The 21,493-nt window shown below is 29.7% G+C and overlaps 1 protein-coding gene across 9 annotated transcripts in view; it reads left to right on the forward strand.

The window, feature by feature from the left end:
• LOC143243914 (sodium-dependent serotonin transporter-like) overlaps positions 1-21,493 on the forward strand; it is a 143,324-nt gene that overhangs the window by 97,106 nt on the left and 24,725 nt on the right. For all 9 annotated transcript variants that reach the window (XR_013024812.1, XM_076487694.1, XM_076487699.1 and 6 more), the window contains 4 exons: positions 2,912-3,027; positions 6,156-6,293; positions 12,022-12,121; positions 19,076-19,158. Coding sequence is in view for 8 of the 9 variants with exons in the window: in XM_076487694.1 (XP_076343809.1) it covers positions 2,912-3,027; positions 6,156-6,293; positions 12,022-12,121; positions 19,076-19,158 (437 nt within the window). In the remaining variant the exon portion in view is untranslated. The remainder of the gene's footprint in view (positions 1-2,911; positions 3,028-6,155; positions 6,294-12,021; positions 12,122-19,075; positions 19,159-21,493) is intronic.

The raw sequence follows: 21,493 nt of genomic DNA on the forward strand, positions 1-21,493 counted from the left end.
GACCTTTCCCAGTACAGGAAGTAGTCAATAGAATGTACCATAAAGTGAAAGTTGATGGAACAACCATGGTCAAACACACCAATGTGTTAAAGTATTTTCAAGAGATTGGTGTGGTTGACCATAATTGTAAGAAGACCTTACAGGTGTAGTTATTGATGTACTGATGGCATGACAAATGTGGCTGTCATAGAAGTATAATCCAGAGACAGTGACTTTATTAGAGAAAATAAAGACATAAGAGGACTAAGAATATTGGATGGAGATGAGGTGTACAAAGACATCAACACGTGAAGAATTAACTGGTAAGAAGAAGAAAAAGAAAACAATATCTATTATACCAATATACAGATAGATCAGGAAAGGTAGGTTTCAGGAAGCACAAGAACAATATGAAGGCAAGGAATCCTGTCAAGGTGAAACCTTATTGAAGATCCTACGTTACAAGAAACTAACAAAGAAACTGCATTTGTTGATGCAGACTGTATGAGTAGACATTGTGGATGAGCTGAAAACAGTCTTTGTATATAGTGAAAAACTATTGTTAATATTCCTCTTGAAGAGAGGCTTATTGTAAGATATGAAAGACTGTTTAGTGTAGGTAGTACTATTAAATAATTAATTTTGTGTTTGTAATTCATAGATTTTGAAGCCATCAAATGTTGTATTTGCAATTCATTGATGTTGAGGCTATGGAGATTTCTTGAAGGCTTAAGTGACAGTGTAAATAGCTGTGACCAGATGAGTGAAAAAAGAGGAAGAGTAAATTGAAGGAGAATTTCGGTCAGAAAATTTAGAAAACGTAAAGTCAACTGTCGTAGGAGTAAATTGCCTAATGGTTAATGTCTTAGAGTGAGATTAATAGTTTAAAAGAGATGTGAAGAATAATTTGTCTCATCAAAGGGTGCTATGAACAAATTAAACTTGCCTGTGTGGGCTTTGATGAAAAGCAGACAATTATTGGAAGTTCAGGATTCAACTGCTGTAACTTGCACAGCACTTGAATAATACACAGATACTATTATGATGAAAATGAGAGAAGAAATGGCTTGGCTTGTCAAATGAATTGGCTCAAGTGGACTTTGACAAGAAACAACTGTATAATGTTTAAGATACAATTATGATCTCCATAATGAAAAGTTTTTGTTTATATGTTTGTTTCAAATATATATATAGTATTTTAAAAACAAGTATAGTGCATGCTGTTCATTTATTGTTGAATTTATTGCCAACAAGCCACAGACAGCTACTGCAGAAGAATTCTTAGCTCAAAACACATACATATTTACATTACTATATATACTATTGCAAAATAAGTTTCTGACAACGTGCTCTTGACAAAGTCAAATAACTACAATTTACTGTATTTGTTAAAGTGCTTAGGGAACACAATACTTTTCAATTGTTACACTCCAATAATGCATAGCCTGTTAGAAAAGCAGCATGCCTAGTATACATACTGTTTAAAATATAAATTGCAGTAAATAATATTTAAACCATAAATATCCACAATGTTTGGATTTTTACTCTGTGTAGCAAAAACAATTAGGTCATTACAAAATACAGCACAACTAGAAAATATTTAATTTTAAGTATTAGAAAACTCTGCTCAGTAAAACTACATAAACTTTCATTTTTTTTTGTAGAGTAAAATATTATATTTATTACTGTCTAGAAGACTTTATAAACACAGTAAGTTAATATTTTGTCTCAGTGCCAAGTAAAATTAGTACATAGAAACAGTGTTTTCAATTTATACATAAAACTGTTTCCTGTGTTATATCATACTTTATTGCTGGCTATCATACTATATTTTTGTGTATATGTATGGACCTAAATATAAAATCACAAAATATACTGAAAACTAATTTTAAGGAAAGAATCTTGTTTAAATATTCATCGTAAGCTAAATAACATCAATGAATATTTAGGAAATGTGTTTTTTTATCATTTCTACATAAAAGCACATCTTACTTCAGCTGAAATTTCAAGTGCTTATATTTGGGTAGCAGGATCTACTGCTTGAACAACCAGCTTTCTTTTTTTTTTGCAACTAAGCTGAGTTCTTGTTTACTTTTCAGTCCAGGATATATTTGAAATTCTTGTGAAAATATAAATACACCATATTGATTGTGCAAACTAAAGCACATTCATGTCAAAAGAAAAAAAGTGAACATGGAAAGGTACTTGACAGAACATACAGCGTTGGAATGCACAGAAAGAGAGCTTTGGTTTCTAATTCCAATATTTGTTGCTTTCAGATTGTTATAATGAGTAGTACATGGCTTAAACTAATATTGATAGTTGCCGTAGTGTTATTTTAACTTTCTTCATGTGTATTTTAATCATACAGGGTTGAACAGCTTCTTTTAACTGAAAACATTACTGGTAAAGTTTTTTTTTTCCATGTCCAAGGTAAAAAGAGTTTAGTACTGTAACAAAATTAGTTCATCTGATATTTAAAGTATTTTCAAAATATTTTTGAATTTAGTTTTTTACCATATTTAAAGGCTCAGCTTCACAAGAAGTATATATATATGTTTAATTAATTACTGATATATAATTGTTAGAAATAATGCTAAGATGTTTTCTTTTGGAATTAATTTTCTCAAAACTGTTTACAAAGCGAAATTAATTGCAGTGGTGTGTATGTAATTTATGTACAGTAAAACATTTTATACAAAATAGATGGAGGCAAGCAACTAGACAAATAAACAAATGAATGGTTTGCTTTAAAAAAATTGTATAGTTATTCTAATTAGCAAGTTTACTTTGATGTCGACACCAGTTAAAATCCTAATACCTGGTATTTGTCAAGAGTAGAGGGTAAAAGTTAACCACAATTCTGCACAAAGAGTGATTGCAAGTTTGTTATTATCTATTCAGACATCTAATTATTCTTCCTTTTTTTCAGATATAATCATGCATTACTTTTCATATTATGGATTAGTAGCAGCTTTACCTACACCTCTCAATCATTTAGTTCCTTTAGCTGCTTCTATTTATTGGTTGACTATCATATGTGTTCAGGTATGATATAATTATTTTTTTATAATATGTAGACATCATGCTAATATTAGTACAAAATATTATGTAGCTTAAGATATATTGCTTGACTTCACAGTCTTGAAAAGCTACAAGAGAATTGTTGATATAACTTGGTTTTTAAGATTTCTTTGTTGAGATTGGGCCTCCCAGTTGCACAGTGGTATGTGTGCAAACTTGTACTGCTAGAAACTGGGTTTTGATACCCGTGGTGGGCAGAGCAGAGATAGCCCTTTATGTATAATGCCTAAACAAACAAATTGTTGTGAATGCAGGTACAAATAAGTTTCAGTATTGATAATTTTAATGTACAAAGTAAAATATTTTAGTTATTTATTTTCTGTTTTGTGTGTTATCATAAAATTGTGTCAGAAGCTATACAAATGTGACATTGTATAATAGGTGGATATAATTGTGATTTGAAATTTAACATTGAATTTAGTTTGTACTTTTTAACCCTCTTGCTATGAACAGGTCAAAATGTGTATGTCACAGTGTTTTAGAGAGTAGTTTTCAAAATTTAATTGAACAACTTTTTTATGAAAAGATGTAAATAAAATTGGCTATAAACAAAGTTTATAATTCAAATTTTAATACTATATATGTCTTAATTTGTCACTTCAAAAGAAAACATTAAAAACAAAATGCAAAATATTCTTGTGGGGGGATCACATGATATGTTCTCTTGTGTTATTAGTCAGTTTATGTTGTACATTGCCTACCACACAACATTTATGGTAGTTAATGAATCAGATACTAACAAGCTAGAATATAAAAATGAACCTTCCCCTTTTTAAATTTGCTGCAATATTTAACAAACTTACTGTAGTAATTCCTTCAAGTGCTCCATCTTTTTGAAACCGGTTGTCTACTCATACCTACTTTTGTTAAGTACATATATATTAACAAATAATATGACCATGTTCCAAACTACATAAATCTGACAAGGGGAAGTTGGAGTTTTACTGGAAATGTTGAAGTCTCTTGACTAATTCATTTCTCAGAACACAAATGAGATTTTTTTTAACCCATATATAGTTCAGTTAGAAAACCAGATGCATTACAGTGATTTTCTGTGTACCAGAACAGTAATTGTTTGGTTCTCTAAAGATGCACTTATAAAATCTAAATCAAGAAGATTAGAGATCTTGGTCTAACAAAGTTGAATGCCGAGCTTTTGACATCTAGGCTTAAAGAGTGGGATTTATTAGATGAAAGTGTGCAAGTTGCAAGTCACAGGAAGTGTCAGCTCTGTTGCAGTGGTTCAGGGCTTCTTGGGCAATCACAAGGTCGAAAATTATGTGGAACTGGTTGAGGCTTTGGTGAAGAACTACGGAAAAATGGGCTGCAGGATGTCCTCTGAAAGTCCATATTCTTGAAGCTCATCTTGATAAATTCAAGGAGAATGTGGGAGTATACTCAGAGGAGCAAGGCACGTGCTTCCATTAAGATGTACTGAACTTTGAATGCCACTACCAAGGAGTGTATAACAAAAACATGGGAGACTATATTTGGGGGCTGATACGTGAAAGTGATTTACATTACAGTCACAGATCTCGAAGAACTGCTCACTTTTAAATGTTTTTATTCATTTTTGTATAAATACATGTAAATCTTGTTTCATATGTTTTATTCAGACCTTATGTAAATGAAAATGTGCAATTTTGCCCATTTTTACTTAAAAATAGGTTAATTTCTAAATTTCATTATCCATGTCACAGAATCAAAGTTTGAAGGGAATAATGGCCATTTTCTGTACTTTTACAACATCAGCAAATAAGAAATAATACATACTATCCAGAAAGAAAATGTGTTACATTGTGTAATTATCAGATGAAGAAGAGTATTTTTTATCTTAAATTAAAAACCACTTTAAAAGCAGAGAAGGCAATGCTCTGACTCTGTATATACATGGACAAGGTTTGTTTAATTAAACTTTTTGATTTTGTTGTTTATGAAAGACTTGCAATATTTACTAAAACCTTAAAATTTTGTGAACATATGTAAAACATGTTAAAAGTTATAGTATGGAAACTATAGTCATGTGGTTGGTGTAATCCACTGAGACAGTAGTAAAATGTTTGAAGGTTTAACACATTCCACAGTCTGCATTTGTCATCAGTATATACTACATACTGTTAATTTCTTAACTCCTATATAATAATTTTGAGAAATTAAAATTTAAAAGAAAGTAATGCACTTAGCACTTTGAGCCAAGAATATTTAAAATTTGAAATCTTGCAACTCCTATCCATCAGATCTTCATACAAATTGTATATATGATATGGATGGTTGGCCTGAAGTGTAATTTATATATGTACATACTTTTTCACCTTGGAAGCAGGATATATTTTACTAGAAAACTGAGGTTCTGCCAATCAAGCTGAAGGAAATCAAATGTGCACACATACAGACATACACATTTTTGTAGGGAATGTTGATATATCAGTTATTTAATGATAAATACTTTGTGTAATGAAATTATAACTGATGAAGTAGTCCTTTAATTTGAGATTAGGCATTAAGTTTTGTTTCTTAAAAGTAACAGTGGTTTGAAAATATTTGAAATGATATCCCCAGACACAGTTTGATTGTTTTGCCAGTTGATAGGATGTTCCATGAGAGTAATTGTTTATATTGTCTTCGTATTTGAAACATTTAACTAAATATTACATATAAAAGTTTCAGGATTACTTTAAATCATAGTTTTGTGTATTTTAGAAGCTTAATTGAATATGCACTTGAAAAAAAACGTCACCACACTTTTATCCCAACACATGAAACTTTTTCAAAAATGATTAGAAAACATCAATTACTGTTATTCTGTAATATGAAATTGTTAATATAATAAAGTAATTGTTCTTATTTTTCTGTATGTTAAGTCTGATAGTTAAACATATAAATTGTAATTTTAAAATGGAATGATTTTCTAAACTTGTCACAAATTTGTAGTAAAAATGTATGAGCATTCCTAGTCCCTGAAAATAGAAGTTGTAAAAACAAATTTCTAACTCAAAAAGCATTATAAATTGACTGTATATTTTAAAATTATATTTTTTTCCTTTTTTTTTTTGACTAAATATGGTTAAATCTGGAAATTTTTCCATCAACAGAGCATAGCTCTTCTTGGATTAGTGACAGCCATAGTAGATGCTACTTCTGTTTTGCAAAGAAAAGGCTATCAAGGTGCACTAGTAGCATTTGGCCTTACTGTACTGGTGATGGCATGCTCTCTAGTTGGAACAAGAGAAGTAAGTTTGTTTGTTTTTTTAAGTACTCTGCAAATATATAATTGTGTAAAAAATCATTTTAATAATTTTTATGTAAACTTCATATATCTGCCTTATAAAAAGAAGGGGGGAACAATATCTGAAATGTTAAACTTCTGATATAGGAGTGTAATAGTAACTTGGGAGTTTTACATTAATTTTGTATACTTATTATATACTGCACACTTCAAAAACGTTTTTGGCATACATTGATGTGGATAGGCAACCACTGCATAGAACGTATTGAACTGTATGTAAATCGTTAGTAATTGTGCCATTCCCCTGTGATTGGTAAGTTAGAGAATTGATACAATAAAATTTAAGGTTTAATTCCCTACAGTGGAAAAGTGCAGATAGTCCATTGATAAATAGCTATCTATAATGATATTAAAACGTATGTATAGAATTGGTAAACAGAATATCTGTTTTCAAAATGTTTATAAAAAGTTGTTACTTATACTTAAACATCAACAATGCATTAAAACATTTTCTCAAGAGAATTCTAACTTCCAACTATTTTATTAGGCAACCAAAAACTTTGCTAAAATAAAAACCTAGTATTTATTTTTTTAAATTCTTCAAGTAGCTTAAATTTTTAAAGTGATTTTGTATTGTAATTTTGTGCCTTTAGTTCAAAATCTTTAGTTGAAATTAAATAGTTATAATTACTTATAATGAAACTGTATGTTCCTGGTGAGTGCATCAAACCTGAAAGGTTCAGCAGAGAAAATAACTTGAAAGAATCTCTAGTTTATGTTTATTTTATTTATTTGTAATAAAAGTTTTAATCACTTTTACTCACCTATTTCAAAAGTACAGTTTGCATGTTTTATAGTTTCTGTAGACACTACTTTCATATCTATTAGTTTGAAAGCGTTTGACTCGTAATCTGAGGGTCGTGGGTCCGAATCCCAGTTGCACCGAACATGCTCGTCCTTTCAACTGTGAGGGCATTATAATGTGATGGTCAGTCCCACTATTTGTTGATAAAAGAGTAGCCCAAGAGTTGGCAGTGGATGGTGATGACTAGCTGCCTTTTCTCTAGTCTTACACTGCTAAATGAGGGACGGCTAGCACAGATAGCCCTCAAGTAGCTTTACGTGAAATTCAAAAAAACAAACAAAAGCTACAGAAATTTTCTTCTATAACAAGTCTTTAGATACCTTAAGGTAAGGTAAGCTTATACAATTTAGAAACAATTTAATTGGGCAACAAAAAAAACTTTATTAGAAGTTTAACACATTGACATAGTACAATGTTTGGAGAAATTTTTTTCATCATTGGGTACAAGTAGTTTCCATTAGATACAGGAATCTGTCTACATATAAATGTATTTTAGTGTAAAAATTTCCTTTTAATGACATTAAATAGTAAAATAAATAAATTATAAGGAAGGACTGCATTAAAAACAGCAAATCCAAACCTCGTATTAATTATATAATTTATTATTTTAACTCCAACACATGCTAAAACAAAAACAATTAAAAAAAAATGCTGCATCAACTGAAAAGATCCCAGGGTACAAGCTATAATGTGGGATTATAAAATGTAGTGTATGATATTTTCAGTTGATACAGCATTTTTTGTTTAAATGTTTTTGTTTTGGTTTGTTTTTGAGTTAAAATAAATTACAGATATAATATTTTTAATTTTTTGGTATCTATAGTTTTAATGAATTGTCATTGTTTGTAAACATAACTTGTTTTTTATATTATGTTTTCACCAAATAAAACTAACATCAATTTTAATAAAGTTAGTTAAATTTAGTGTTTATAATTGTAGTTGAGGTTTTTGAATTAAAACATTATTGGCCCTATTGGTGGCATTATATATATTTGCAAATGCACAAAAAAACAACCTTCAGAAGAGATGTATGATATGAAACCCTGGGTTGATTGGAAAATGGAAATTACTTGAAAAGTAAAATAAAATGTGAATAAAAACGGGAAATGTAGTAACAGTGGTGAAAAATAACTAAAGGCAGCACACACACACACACACACACACACACACACAAGTAGGTGCTTGTGAGCATGTACTAATACAGTAATTGAATGCAATTGATTAGTACATACCAGTAATTGTCCAGCTTTGTGGGTGATAAAGAGTTTTCCCAGTATACATGTATCATTGCTGTCTATTGTCTCAACAAGAAACTATTGTAAGAATAAACAAATTATTATTTTTTTGGACCTCAAACTCTAATAACATGTACACTAATTTAATAAATAGGTTTTACATTTGTCACACATACCTAACATACCTGGTACTAAAGGGAATTGCCTTGATAAGGAGATGAAGAAATACTTTATAAACCATATTCAGATCCTTGTATCAAACATAGTGAGAAGGTAGAGGTGTGTTGTTTGCTTGAGGTGGATGCTTATTTCTAAGGAAGACAGAATTTTAATCTTAATATTATTGAGTGAACCCTTTTGGAGGTTGTTGAAGAACTGACTTCCTGTTATAATTTTGTGTTAAGAAGTTAACAAATTTCTCTTTCATTAAGAATATATTAATTGTACTTTACCTGTTCTTGCAAAATACATACTGTTAGATTTACCTCTTGCAATAAATAAAAGTTTTGAAAACTGATACAGTAATTTAATATGTTGAAGTTTTTGACAGTTCATCCATTTGAAATGCTCAAGTCTCAACCCGACATGTATAGTGTGGGGGTTAATGTGCATGTCTGTTTTCCTACAGAGTTAAATTCAAAATTTAATTAAACAACTATATTATCAATTTGTGTCAGTAAACTTGAAATGAAAGACTGAGTATTAAAGGTGAATTTTATAGAAAAAGAAAACTTTGCAGTCAAAAGAACTACTCATACTGATTAATTTTGCAGGTTCACATTTTTTGTAAAATATATGTGCTAATAAATGAAACATAGAACTTGGTGCAGAAAGAGCCCTTTCTGAGCGGCAATCTGAACATTTTAGCTTTTACATTTGCTGCTAGGAAAAATGCTGTGACATAATAGTTGCCAAACAAACTGCCAACGCTAGCACGTTTGAATGCAAATAAACATGGCCAGTGTATACAGAGAAACAGAGGCGGAGTCTGTTTTGACTATGTGTTCTGAGCAATGTTGAGTAGTGCCATACCAATTCGAACCTACTCTGAACGAACCTAGAACAGTTACTTTTGACATAGATCTGACAAGTTCTAGTGATGAGGACAGTTCCATGAATGAGAGTAGCGGTACTGTGAGTGATACTGACAATGCCCAGTCCGGTTGTGAGTCGGTCATACCTTCAGTGGAAGAATGGTAAGCCTAAGTCATGACAACAAATATGGTCTATATTATTTCACGTGCAATTTTAAACATCTCTAAACCTGTCTGGTGTTTATAAATTATTGGTATCATAGACTGGGTTTTATTTGTTTATACTTTGCTGACTATGGTAACTAATACTCGGTCTTTCCACAATCATTGTACCGGGTATTTATGACTCATAGCAAAATGAATTTCAATTATACATCATAATTCTGTGTATAAAATTAAACTAGATGTAGCAGTCTGAATAGTTAATTTATCTTGAAATGTTAAATTTGAAAAATAGAATTCTTCAAACTTTTCCATATTTAAAAATGATACAAAAACATCTGCAGAATGATCTTCGAGCTTTTAAACTTGGAATATACTCTATTAGGGATAGGTTTGTCCACTGTCTAGACTAGGAAATCAAGGTTTCACTGACTTTCAGGTGCCACAAATGCAAAACACGCTCATGAATGTGAAATGTGTAAGTCTAGTTACATTCTTCAAAAACTTGTACTTTTTAAATTATATTATACTAGTTATTGTTTATCGCTTTATACTGCACACATACCTTTAAGTTTGTTCTTTTCGTGATGGCAAGGGATAGCTTAAGAGGGGTGGAACCTGTATGCTGCAGGCTGAGATCAGTCCTCAGCTCTACACGAGGAAAGATGGTGGGGACGATCCTGTGTACTGCTGATGGTTTTTTCAGTCTCAACCTGCCTGGCTTGAAACCCATGGAATCCAAAACAGTGGGATCTGACACAAAACATGAGCATTCAAAGTGATCTTGACAAAGCTTTGCATGGTGTTAAGGTGTCCAGTTTTTCCTATTGACCATCCACACCCACTGTCGTCACCTTGTTGGTTCCTTCTCCTTTCACAGAAATGAAAAGAAGCTTTTGCCTGATGCCGAACAGTTTTTACAACCATAAGCAATGCAGTAAACCATGTTATCATAAAACAAACATAAAGTAGCAATATCAAGACAAAAAATAGTCTCATAAAGTATGTAATCCAAAAAAAGCACCAATAGATTTACATAAAACACCAGTACTGAAAGGAACACAATGGCTGGCATGCAACAAAGCGTGTTTGGCAACTATTACATCATAGTTGTAAAATGTCAAGGAAACAGCCGAACGACCGAGAGGAACTTGAGTTTGAGGACCCGCATATTTTGTTTCATTTTTTACTCAAAAACTAAAGTGTTTTAAAATATGGCAACCACACAGGAATTATACCTAACCAAAGTACAGTTTCTAAGGCAATTATTAAATTTGTTGAAAATTCACCTTTAAATTTGTTTTTTTTTTTTTTGTACTATAAAAATAAATAATATACAAATTAGAAACTGTTAGGTTAGAAAAAAAATTTAAATTAATTTTTTTTTTTCTGTCAGGAATGCATGCAAACTGCTTTCTCTCATGATGTAATTCAATATCTTATTTTTCTTAACTTGCAGTAAACTCTCCCAAAGTGATTTATTGATTTGTTACACTAATTAAATACAATTTAAAGAGCAATAAAATAATTGAATTTAAATTAAGAGCCTGAGGGTACTTAAAATAATTTTAATTATATCTGTTAAAATCTCTAACATTCTAGCAAAATAAGACAGATTTCTCAATAACCCCAGCTGTAATTAGATGTCAAATCAGTCAAGAGATAGACCTGTGAGCTAAAAGTTTGTACTTTAAGAAAAAATCTCAGAGCTCATTCTATGAACCACTGTGCTGAGGCTGAAAAATTATTTTTGGTTTTATTTGATATTTTTCAACTTTTGCCATTGTTACTCTTAGGGCAGGAAAAATAAAAGATAAAATATAAGATTTTCATCAAAAAACTTGATATTAATTTAGGTTGATTTTATGAAGTTATTCATAAGAAGTACTTTATTTAAAAGTAAAAATAACTATTAAAATTTCTTTCTTTTTTTCAATATACTTGTAATAAGTAATAGTCACAGAAGTGAGTGCTGGTGCAGTACACCAATGTCATACACATGGCCTTGTATATTGCATCGAGTGCACCAATTTCCACTTCTCTGAAGTTATTACAAGTATGTTAAAAATAATAGAAATTTTAGTGGAATTAAAGCTGATTAACCTTTTAATACTGTCGTATTAATGGTTGTTTTAGTTCATTAGTGTCTTGTTTGAAGACATTTTTGTGTAGCCTCATGATCAAGTTTTAAGTTACTAAAATGTCAGAATACTAGCGCTTAGTAACTACATGTAGTTTGAACATACCAATTTTATTTCATTTTAAGATTCTTTGTCATCCTTTTACTAATTAAGATAGAGATAACATTATTTTTTGAGATCTACCTGTAGAATGTATGCTACCTATATGTTAGTCAGAAAGTAATGCAATAAGTGTGAACAATTAATCCATTATCTAAGTTAAATGTTTAACTTATTTTTTGTTTGTTTGTTATAGAAAGGATTCCATATTATAAATGTATTCTCCATGTTCCCTCTCATGTGGCTTCAACATATTCTTCTTGGATTAGAACTTGCACTGCTGGCATACTTTTTTTGTAAGTTAATAATTTGTTTTATTTTTTAAATAGAAAATTATAAAACGACATTATCAGTAGTTTGATTATATTCAAATCTTTATCTGACTGGGTTTGTTAATATAAATTATTTTTTGCAATATAATATTTCATAGTAGTACTATTGATTACTATACTACTTAAAATAATTAAGCAGTAATTTGTGTTTTTCAAGTTTGTTTATACTGTGGGTATGATACAGAGCACAACTCATCTATCCCATAGCCATTGAAATGATCATGGAAGCATCATTGGAATAACTTGATGTTCCATAATATTCAATATTTATTCCCTAGCTTCTGTTGATAGGTCTGGATGGAGTATCTTTGTTAATATCTTAATAAAATGTTGAGTCGTATCTTCTTTTGTTGTCTCTGCATTCTTTCTGCTACCAATGTGATTATCTCTGAAGTTTCAAGTATGAGAACCATGTGTTCAAACTATGTTAGTTTTTAGTATTATGGTGAGAAGGGGTATGTGTATATTTTCCATTAGTTTTGTGTGGTCAGAAATCTCTGTTGGTTGTGGTGGATAAGGTACTTGGAAAATCACTTGTTTCAAATGTTTAAGTCCTATTCAGTTTTCATGTTTGATACAAAAGAGAATGAAGAGCATGATGGTTCTAACTATTATCATTTTTGTTTTCATGGTGATGGTATTTCCTTTGCATTTGAGTTGCAGTTTAAACATTCATGTTTCACCACAGTTTTAACCTCATTTTGAATTCGTTGTCAGAGCTACCATCATTTGCACAACTACTGTTATTAAAAGAGGTCAATGACTCATTTTTATATAAAATAAATATGGTAGCTTTTTACATACTCTGACATGCTGTGATTATGTAGAAAAGGGAAAAAACTGTGTGTTCTCAGCAGTTTAAACAATATTGGTGTGTGTAAAGAGGTGATAGAAAAAAAGTGAGGACCCCAAAACAAAGACATTTGGTTGGCTTAAAAGCTAATCAAACACAACAGGTTGTTAGCAGGATGTGGAGTTGTTTTTAGGCAACTGGTACAGTTTAGTATAAGCCTGAATAGTTAAACTATTATCAGCAATGAAGTGGTGTTACTTTTTTTTTTCTTCTGTAGAATGTGTGGTCTTTAAATTTAGGAAAGTGACAATAACATTAACATGAATCTTCATCAATCTTATTAGGTATGTACTAAATGTTTTTCACTTTTATTATCTATGTATATTCTGGGAATATGAACAATAGCTGTTCATTGGGACAGTATTAATGGTCTAGAAGACATTAGAAGAATTAATGGACTTAATGAAATTTATCCTGGATTTTCATAGATTTCTAAATTTTAATATATGTATATGTACTTCTGTGTATATAAATTGTGGTTAAATGTTCATATGTTGACTTAACCTGTTAAATTTTTGTTTAATGTGATAGGAAAGTATAAATACCATTCTTCACAGAAAGACTATAATAAGGTTATTTTGGAACTTGATATTCATGCAAACTTTCTGTGAATTAAATATTAGTGTATCTATATGGATTTTTTGACATTAAGTCAACATAAAAGGAAGTTATAAGAAGAAAATTGTATGAAAAAAGATAGTAAAAAATAATTGAAATTGAACAGAGAATAAAACATGTTACTTTGTTTGTCAAATTAGGCAGTACTTAACAGCATTTCTGTAGACCTCCCTTCACATTTACCATGTTACAGAATCAACGTTTTTCTTCTTTTATTACGGTTGTCATGTTATTCACAACGTCAGCTGTAAAGCTATACTTATAGTCAGGTTTAATTATTTCATCATGGAAAAATCTCTTTTGAGCATCAAAAGTATTTTCGTGCAGTGCAAAATGTTTTAATTTGGTAATAAAAATGGGAAGATCAAATATTTCCATATAGTTTTTAATACCATCTTTCTCTGTATTAAATGTCTGTTCACATATGGAGTCAAAATTTGTCATATCACCTGAAGATTGGATGTCTAGATTTACTATTTAGACCAATTTAAATCAGCTTCAGAAGAGCAGGATTTCTAAGTTTTTAAGAATTTTATTTAATTATATTTTTCTTTACATTCAATGATTTGAAGTAATAACATATCTGAAATTTGAACTTTGAAGTACCAACAAACACATTTTCCTTTGGTTCGGATATTTAAGATATTTATCAACATATTTTGTAACGCATCATGTTGCTAGCTGCATCAACCTATGAATATATTTACCTCCAGCCTTTCTAAATGTCTTCTTTCCCTCTCTTCTATGCTCATATACAATTTCAAGTGCTTTAGCCTTTTGTTGCCACAGATTCATCAACCTTTCATCTTATGCCCAAAGTGTAGTTTAACTTCATTAAATCCATTGAGAAGTAATTCTTGGGACTTTTAGTGAAGAAAGTGTAAAATATTTATAGGCAAGATCACAGATTTAAGCAAGTTTATTGACAGTTGCTTGTAAAGAGGTGAAAATGGGCACATAGCTGAAAATAACTTTATAGTTTAATAAACACCATATACAATTTTGCAGTTTAAAGACTTATCACTTTGTTTATTTCTTTTATCAATAAAATTTTATATTACCCCCAATTATGTGGCATTTTCACAGAACAATGAATTTCTAAGTTCAATAGTACTACAAGGTATTCTAATGTACCAATATTATCAGTTAGTTATATTTGTCAAGCCCTCCCATTGTTACTTTATAAGTTGTTTGTTTTACACTAAAAGCTTCAGAAATATGAAAACCATTTTTCTCAAAGAGAAATTACTATCCATATGTTGTATCATAAGCAAGTGACACTCTGGGCAAATATTTCTTCTCTATTTCTGTAGACCTGTGTGCATTGCATGTGTACATTAATCTTTTGAGGTTCAACTGCAAAGAATTAGCCAGTCAAAGTTACAACAATTGAATACACTGCTAAGTGTTATCTGCAAATCCAGTGTCCAAAATTTCTGTTTCATTGTTCTGTTATATGTGCTCACATTTGCTGCTGGAAAATATATTGCTTGCTGACCTCTGTAACCTTGATTTTTGCAATAGGAAATGTGATTTATTAACCAAATTCTTAATATAACTAAAGTTGGCTTAATGGAAGAATTTGGTATACATAAAATGGCAAATGAATGTGAAAAGGTTTGTATTGGTTAAACTAAAGAAATTTAAAATACAGAAAGAAGGAATACTAAAAAATGATAAAAATGTTCACCTTACTATTTTACTGTTAGCAGAATATATTAATGAAACTAAATATATAATTAAATGGGGAAAAAACTGTTAATTCAGCACAAGCTTAAAATGTTCTTAACACAAACATACATGAATCTATTGAGATAATTTAATATTAAAAAGTTAATTTAAAATATTGAATAAATACAATGGACATGATGGAACTATTGTCAGCAGATGGTGTAAAATTCTTTATTTAAATTGTATTATGGTGATTTTCTTTCATGAGGGTATAAATGTAATTCTTGCAAAACATTGCCATCCTGAAGATGGCAAAGAAAAACACATCAGCACACTGTTTCCAATCTCAATAAGGTTTTTTTTTCTTTCACTCTTAACAATAAGCTATTTATTATTTTATTGTAATTTTGAGACTGGGAACAGTCTTATTTTGAGAATTTTGTACAAAAATCATTGTTTATTAAAAATGGAGCTTCTTAACTCATCAATATTTTTAATTTTTATGTTCTGATTTGTACACTTATTCTATCTTAATTGGTTTAGTTATGGAATTATCATTTTTAGCATTGTCTATCTTGTCATTATTTAAATAAGTGTATTTGCTCTACTTTGCACAAGGCCTAGACTGGTTTTTAGAACTAGGCATGGACATTCATCTGCTAGCTTAGAATTATACTTTATTCCACATTTTCATGTGTATGACAACTTAACATTTTTTTTTTATTAAATGCTTGTAATGTTGAGGCTTTTCTGCTGATAGTTTTATTTTTGCAAGTAGTTGGATGCTCTTTGTATTCTACTTTGCACATCATTGTATCTAGGACAGACTTAATAATTGAATACCATGTAATGTCATATATTGAACTCTAATGTAGGGTTTGTGTGTAAACTGTTGTTTCTGTCATCAAGTTTGGACTCCATTTTTGTGGAACTTCTATGCTAAGTATTTTAAAACCCTTTGTATTATTCAATCACCATCCTACTGGAGAAGCTCAAATGTTCTCAGACAGTTTGTTCATGAGATTTTTCATCCTTGCCAAAGGTTTTGTAATCACTTTAGTAGGTTGATTTTGAGGTACAAAGATAAGTTTGCAGTTTGTAAAACTTTTAGAAATATGTTTGCGTCATTGTATTACTTTTACTTTATCATTTATTTTTAGTGATGTGAAAAGGTTGTCTTCTTTATGTTTTATTTATTAATTTATGTATAAGATATAACATTTAGTACTAAAGTCTGATTTTTTCTTTTCAAGGATAAATAATCTTGTTATTGAAATTTATACATTACATATTTTTTCGGGAGTATTGAGATGAAAGATACTCTTAAGAAAAATGATTTTTTTATTTAGTTTATTGAATATATTTTCTTCCTTGAACAATATGTTGCTTCTTTACACTAGTATCTGTAATTACTTTATTATGAATAAATGTCTGTTACTAAAATAAAGAAATTGTGTCTAATATTAATTTATTTTTGAATAAAAGATAAAAATATGACTGATCAGTTTCATATATTTAATTTAAAATGCTGCTTCATACTTTTCGAGACTAAACTTTCAAATCCTAAGTTGCTTATAATAAAAAAGAATCTTGCATCACAAATCTCAGAAGAGAGTTTGATGGGTAATAGTGTTTTCATATGATTGTTGAAAGTGTTTGTTCGTATGTTACAAAGTTAAAATTACTAGGCACAGCTTATTTCCAGCTTGATTAGGAAGTGTAAGGTTAAGCTTCAATAGGAAGTGTGAAATGAACATTGTCACATATTGATTGTAATTTGTAAACCCTATTATGACTAGTGAGCACCTTTCAAATGTTGAGTGCACATCACCTGTATCAGATTTCAGAATTTAAGTAACAATAATAACAATTTTAACTTGGTTTCAACAAATTTTAACTTGTATTTCTTTCATATTTCAAGATTTTGTTATTACAAAAACACTGAATTTCTTGATAAATTGTTTAGGCAGAGTGTTTATGATGAGTACATGAAAACAGGCATCAACTGCTTTTTCATGTTTTTTTCAAGACTTCTTCAAAATAAAATGTTTATAAATTTTAACCTGAAAAATAATAGAAAAATTAAATTAATCCTTTCTCAACAGGTTTGGTATAATATATATAAATGTCTATATACTTGCACACTAAGTATTTGCATTACAAATTTTGATACAACATATGTATCTTCACAAAATTTGGTAGTCTTTTGGTAAAGATTACAAGCTTTTTGTACACAAAAAAATCAAATTTTTTGATGAAATATTTTTACTAAAAATTTTTGACAAAACAGTGTGTGTTTTCACTGTCTGTGAGTGCAAAGTGATTTTACATTATGATTTACAAAAACAATATTCTTTGTCCCAAAATTTCAAATATTATTTGCATAATCTCTGAAATCTTCTAAATACATTTCAAATGTTTGTTTACAGTAAGACTTTATACTTTATTATCTATACTTACATAACTTGAATTGATGTGATGCACCTGCATACTAGGTCACCTGTCTGGTAATATAAAACTGCTCATTCGTCTTCCCCATCTTGGCTGTGTTTTAGTGGACTAATATTGTGTAATTTATAGTCACATATATATAGATTATTATTTAGAAATAATTAAATTTATTTGTCTTAGAATATAAAACAAATCAAGAAGTAAACAATTATCTCTTTTCATTTCGAACGTTGTACTTGGTTGTTGCTGAACATAGGTTGCTAAGCCTTTTAAAATTTTAGGTCTCATATATACAGTTGAATAACCAAAAAACATAAAAAACTACACTTGTACCATAGAATTCCACCATAATTTATTTAAGTGTACTAAGATTTATTTAGATTTTATAAAATATGAAACTTTGAGCAGATTAAAGACCCAATCTACTTCATTGAAATCTTGGATCAAAAGAATGTGGAAGCTTTTTAAAAATTAAAATGGCATGGAAAACCACTCTGGGGACATTTTAAGCTGTTGATTGGGTTATTCATATGTCATATATTGAAGTAAGTGTATATAAGGGGTCATTTCAAAAAATGGAAAGAGTTGAACAGAGCCATTTTGTTTGATTGAGTACCCAAGTCATATCTCAGCAAAATAAAAAGGTATGAGGTATTGGTGTAAGGCTTGTGGCATGTGCTCTTAAAACATTTCACAGTTAGGAGACAGCACCTAACAGTAATAGCTAATCTTGTGAGGTGAGGCAAGCTCCTATCATAAATACATTTTCAGTATTGTAATATTATAACTTTTGGTTAGTTGATTATTTTTTGGGTAATTGCACTCATACCTTAAGCTGGACCACCAGGAGTTAATTGAAAATAATGAAACAAAAGTTACTTTCATAACATTATTCTACATAATTGATGCTCGTAAGTAATTTATTAATTAAATTTAGTGTGCAGCTGTAGTGAAAAGGAAAAATTCAGGAAATAACCACTAACATCCTTGTATGGTGTGGATATGTTAAACTACTCTTCATATATATTATAGAATAAGCTATACTGTTAACGTCAACTTTATTATACTTAGGCCTCGAAATGTGCTTTGTTTCCCTTTAACAAATAATTTTTAAATGATTTAGATTTGGGATAACTTCCATGATTATTTCACAATTCAAAAGTTTTAGAAATACACTGTTGTAACTAAACATCCAATTATTTTATGTGATGTTTATTTATTCCAACATACAAACCAAATGATGTGAATGTTGTTTTATTATTAAGTAATACAGTTTTTTCACAAGTTTTTAAATAATTATATTGCTTAAAATTATTTTTTCCAAGTAATGAAGCAGTTTCGAGCTGATGTCCCTCAGTGGAAAGGCATTTTGGTTGTTGTCTTCTTTGTTTTCCCTCCATTTATTCTGGTAAGTTACATATGATTTTGACATGCTTGTTACATCTTTTTTAGATGTAATGATAGTGAATTACAGTATGATTGTCAGTTTGGTAGTTGTCTTTTACTTGCTGGCAATAAATTTCAACCATAAAAAAAAAAAAGAAGCACATAACTCATTGTTTTAAAATTTTATCCACCACTTGAGCCACTGGTGTATCACAAACATTTTTTTTAACCTCATAAATTGTAGTAGTCTTAATTTTTTGTTATTTTTTTGCTTGCATATGAAATTTAAATACTTATTATTTCAGTTTGTGGTATTTAATCCATTTTTATAATTGAACTAAATCATGGAATACTTGCATGCAGTTCACTAACACAAAAATTAATTTCATCCCTTTGAATGAAGAAATGTCATGAGATAAATAATGGTTTGTGTAATATATCTGAGAGATAAGGGAGTAAAACTGCAAGATATATTCCTTGCTTTATTTCAGAACATTACATTTTTATGGATTATGCTTCTGTTCTAAACAAGAAAGGTTTAACTTTATATTGTACCCAGTATGTTTTTATCCTTTTATCTTTCACAACTGAAGTCCTCCGCTAGTACAACGGTAAGTCTATGGATTTACAACGCTAAAATCAGGGGTTCGATTCCCCTCAGTGGACTTAGCAGATAGCTCGAGGTGGCTTTGCTAAATCAAAACACATACACACTTTCACAATTGTTGTGTTCACATTTATTCATATGTTTTCATAGCAACGTGAAATAGAATTGTCTTTCTCTAATTCTTCAGACTTTCTCCAAACTTTCAGATGAATTATCTTTTTCTTTTATCATTACTTTGGTTTGATGAAAACAATACACAATATGAAATGAGTATTGTATAAAATATGAGTATCCTGCAAAAAATGTAACTATAATCAATTATAAGCTAATAATAATAATAATAATAATGCCACATCTGTATCGTACATTTTATGTTATTAGTCACTAAAACAAAGCTATACAAGTCATTACCGACCTCTCTCAAATATGTCTGGCAAACAACGGTTGCAAACAGCATTTGGAAACTGTGTCATTATGGTGGGGGAGACCAGGTTTTGTCTATGGCAGTTAACATATTAAAGTAATGTATTCAAAACAAGTCAAATGTTAATATGTAAATGTTTGTTATACTATTGGTTATCACAGTTGTATTCAGAACTTTAAATAATTATATTTTATATAAAGGTCCACACAGGCTGGTTTAATTATTTTAGAACTTAATTCAAAAAATGAACTATTTTTCTCTCTCTTTTTATTACAATACAAGCTGTAATGTTTAGAAATATTTTTTGAAAACACCTTTTAAAAACTTGTTTTGTTCCTAGAAATTAGATGTGAAATAACAGTAGTGAGTGTAACATATAGTAGTACTAGTTTGTGTCTTGATTGATATCAAACATCCTCTGCTGGTACAGTGGTAAGGCTATGGATTTACAATGCTAAAAACAGGAGTTCAATTCCCCTCGATGGACTCAGCAGATAACTTGATGTGGCTTTGCTATAAGAAAAACAAAACAAACAAACCTTTCAGACTTATAGTATGTGAAAACATGGTTACATCGTAACTAGTTCATATTATATTTTTTTATGATTGGGTAGTGTATTTACTATAGTTAGACCTAAAGCCTAATTGCATAAACTGGAAAGTCAAATTAATATAAAAAATGCACAATGTATCTTTAGTCCATCTTTAGGGTTAAGGAAGTGAAAAAGAAATAGTATTTGTTGAAGACATCTTTTACCAACTTCTTTCATATCTAGAAAATGGAAGTGAAATAACAATAGTGAGTGTAACTTATGATGTCACTCTTCATTTATTTCTTGATACCTATCACACTTATTCAGTGTAAAATCCTCTACAGTATGAACTAGTTACAATGTATTTTATGATGATTGGATAACATATTTAGTATAGTTAGAACTAAAGCCTAATTTCATAAACTTTATTTATTCAAACTTCTTTACAAACAATTTTCCCCCTCCTTTTTTATTATTAAAAAAGAAAGCCATCCATGTTTCAATCTCACTTAAACTGCACCACAAAAGTTTTTTTGTTTTTTAATTTTTAGTTTTTTTAAATGTATGTTTGTCATTAATAGTATTATATAGAGCATTCGTGGAGAGTACATCAAGAATTATTTTCTTTAAGAACAACGCAATTATATTGTTTAAATAAATTTTCTGAATAAACTTTTATTTCTGCATTTGAAATACACATGAAGATAAAAAGTAACAAATTGCATTGAGTGTTGTAAAACGTTAATCAATGTAATTTCTAATCATAGCTAATATATATGTCAATTAACTGATG

Source organism: Tachypleus tridentatus, chromosome 2, assembly GCF_004210375.1.
Source record: "Tachypleus tridentatus isolate NWPU-2018 chromosome 2, ASM421037v1, whole genome shotgun sequence".
Taxonomy (NCBI): domain Eukaryota; kingdom Metazoa; phylum Arthropoda; class Merostomata; order Xiphosura; family Limulidae; genus Tachypleus; species Tachypleus tridentatus.